General features: G+C 47.6%; 1 protein-coding gene across 1 annotated transcript in view; it reads right to left on the bottom strand.

The window, feature by feature from the left end:
- The window catches only part of LOC109926462 (pleckstrin homology domain-containing family G member 3-like), a gene marked incomplete at both ends in the record, with an annotated part of 7,935 nt that overhangs the window by 4,150 nt on the left and 754 nt on the right, over positions 1-3,031 (bottom strand). Inside the window, one exon of the mRNA XM_048594075.1 lies at positions 2,708-2,858. Within this exon, the coding sequence (XP_048450032.1) occupies positions 2,708-2,858 (151 nt within the window). The remainder of the gene's footprint in view (positions 1-2,707; positions 2,859-3,031) is intronic.

Genomic DNA, 3,031 nt, shown 5'->3' on the forward strand with positions numbered 1-3,031 from the left:
GATCCATTTCCAAACCCCCATCCCATTTGATAGAGGGTGATCCATTTTCAACCCCCAACCCATTTGATCAAGGGTGATCCATTTCCAACCTCCATCCCATCTGATCATGGGTGATCCATTTCCAAAACCCCATCCAAATTGATCGTGGCTGATCAATTTCCAAACCCCCATCCCATTTGATAGAGTGTAATCCATTTCCAAACCCCCATCCCATTTGATCATGGGTGATCCATTTCCAAACCCCCATCCCATTTGATCGTGGGTGATCCATTTCCAAACGCCCATCCCATTTGATCGTTGGTCATCCATTTCCAAACCCCCATTCCATTTGATCGTGGGTGATGCATTTCCAACCTCCATCCCATTAGATCGTTGGTGATCCATGTCCAAAACCCCATTCCATTTGATCAAGGGTGATCCATTTCCAACCTCCATGCCATTTGATTGTGGGTGATCCATTTGCAAAGAACAATTTACTCACCTTGATCCTCAGCCCTTAATCCGTCCCATCACCCAACAAACATCTACCTCCTCCATTCTGAAACTTTCTGATCACCCCTGCCATTCCCAGCAGCTACTTGCAGGGAGACAGTTTCAGGTTGTTTTGGTAGAATTCCTTCCGGGGATATGAACATTATGGGAGGCCAACAGTCAATGTGAACTTGTCAAGAATCAGAAATGGATATATTCTTAAACTGGAGAGAAAATGCAGGACTCTGAGAGACAGCGGGATCTGGGTGTCCTGGTACAGGAATAACATCATAACAAATAGAAACAGCTGTAGGCCATTTAGCCCCTCGAGCCTGCACCACCATTTAATAGGACCATGGCTGATCCCACATCCTTCACATCCAATTTCCTGCTCTTTCCCCATAACCCTTGATTCCCCAACTGATCAGGAATCTATCGATCTCAGCCTTAAATATACCCAAGGACTCTGCCCCCACAGCTCTCTGTGGCCAGGAGTTACAAAGACTCACAACCCTCTAAGTGAAGAAATTCCTCCTTGTCTCAGTGTTAAATTGGTGCCCCTTTATTGTGGGACTGTGCCCTCTGGTCCTAGGCCCTCCCATGAGGGGAAACACCCTCTCAGCATTTACCCTTAACAATCCGATATGTGTCAATGTGATCCCCTCTCATTCCTCTAAACTCCAGGGAGTAGAGTCCCAACCTGTTTAGCCTTTGCTCATAAGACGGTCCCTCCCAGACCAGGGATCATCCCAGTGAACCTTCTCCGAACTACCTCCATTGAAATGATATCTCTCCTTAAATAAGGGATCCAAACTGCTCACATACTCCAGATGTGGTGGCCCCAGCACCTTGTATCGTTTCTATAAGACATCCCTACTCTTATACTCCAACCCCCTTGAAAATAAGGGCCGACATTCCATGACCCTTCCTCATTCCCTGCTGGCCCTATGTGCCAGCTTTCTGTGTTTTGTGCACATGCCCTCCCTACCTAAGTCCTTTCGTGTTGCAGTTTTCAGCAGTTTTTCTTCAATTATCTCCATTCTTTTGTTCTCCCTTTCCAAAATGAACAAATTTGCATATTCCCACATAAAGTTAATCTGCAGAAGCAGCAAGTGCTTAGGAAGGCAAATGCAGTGTTACCGTTTATTGCAATGCGAATGATATATGAAAATAGGGATGTTTCGCTCCGGTTATACAGAGTGCGATGAGGACTCATCTGGACTACTCTCTACAGTTTGCCCTTCTTATTTCAGTAAGAATGTGAGTGCAATTGAAGCAGTTCAGAGAGGTTTCACTCACCTGACACCCAGGATACACAGGAAGGGGTGGGATATGTTACAAGAAAGGTTGGACAGACTGGGAAACAAGCCTTGGCCTAGTCACTGGGAAACAAGCCTCGGCCTACTCACCGGGAAACATGCCTCAGCCTACTCACCGGGAAACAAGCCTCAGCCTACTCACTGAGAAACAAGCCTCGGCCTAGTTACCAGATACAAGCCTTGGTCTAGTCACTGGGAAACAAGCCTTGGCCTAGTCACTAGGTGACCAGTCCTGATCTAGTCACCAGGCAACCAGCCTTGACCTGGTTACCATGCAGACGGGAAGAATGTGAAGTCATTGATTAAGATATATAAGTTTCAGAGGTGGTTTATCAGGATTGATGCTGAATGAGTATTTTCCCTCATGGGACAGACTAGAACTAGGGGACACAAAATGAAAGTAAGGGGTCTCCCAACCTTTTTAGGATGGAGACAAATCTTTGAACTCTCTTCCCTAGTAGTGGAGGCCCAGGCAGATATAAATGCATCAAGGAAGAAAGTGGAATGGACGCAGATGATTGGCCACGAGCTTGCAAAGACTTGAGGGGAGAAATGACCTCCTTCTGTTTCTTATGGCCTTCCCACGTTGCCTCTGCTGACTCTTGGAGGGAACAGGAAGGTGGGGGATGGGTACAGATTGATTAGGATGAGGCCCAGTAGAGGACACGTCCCTCCCTCCCTCCACCCACTCCACCCACCCCCTAAGGCCCCTCATCCACCCCCACAGAAACCCAGATAAAAGTATCTTCTTCAGAATCTTCCGGATGTTCTTCACCTCATTCCCTTCCCTGTGAGGATGGGCTGACATCGTAAAGGTAGCCAGCAAGGTGGGTGATGGTCTAGGCTCCCCACACCCCTGTATCCAATTGTCCATTTAATCCCCATCTCCGTCTGAGGGGAGTGGAGGTGAGCCCTACCTGCAGTAGGAGGTGGTACTTGAGGATCCTTTGAACTGGCTTTAAAAGGTATGTTTCCAGCGGCAACGAATGTGAAAGGGATGTCTGACGTTCTCTGAAGAACTTGGCAAGGGTTCCATTCTTCATGCATTCTCTCAGGACAGACACAGAGCTAGAGAAACAGAAAAATACAACACACAGCCACAACAGTGAGGCAACTGAACGTAAACTGACAGCTTCCCCTCCTCACCTTCACTCCTTTAGACTTTTTCCAGAGGGACAGCTTCATCTCACTGACGAGAGACTGTGGCTCGGCCTGGTTACCGAGAAAACAAGCCTCGGCCT

Source organism: Rhincodon typus, unplaced genomic scaffold (assembly GCF_021869965.1).
Source record: "Rhincodon typus isolate 14 unplaced genomic scaffold, sRhiTyp1.1 hic_rhity00005723, whole genome shotgun sequence".
NCBI lineage: Eukaryota > Metazoa > Chordata > Chondrichthyes > Orectolobiformes > Rhincodontidae > Rhincodon > Rhincodon typus.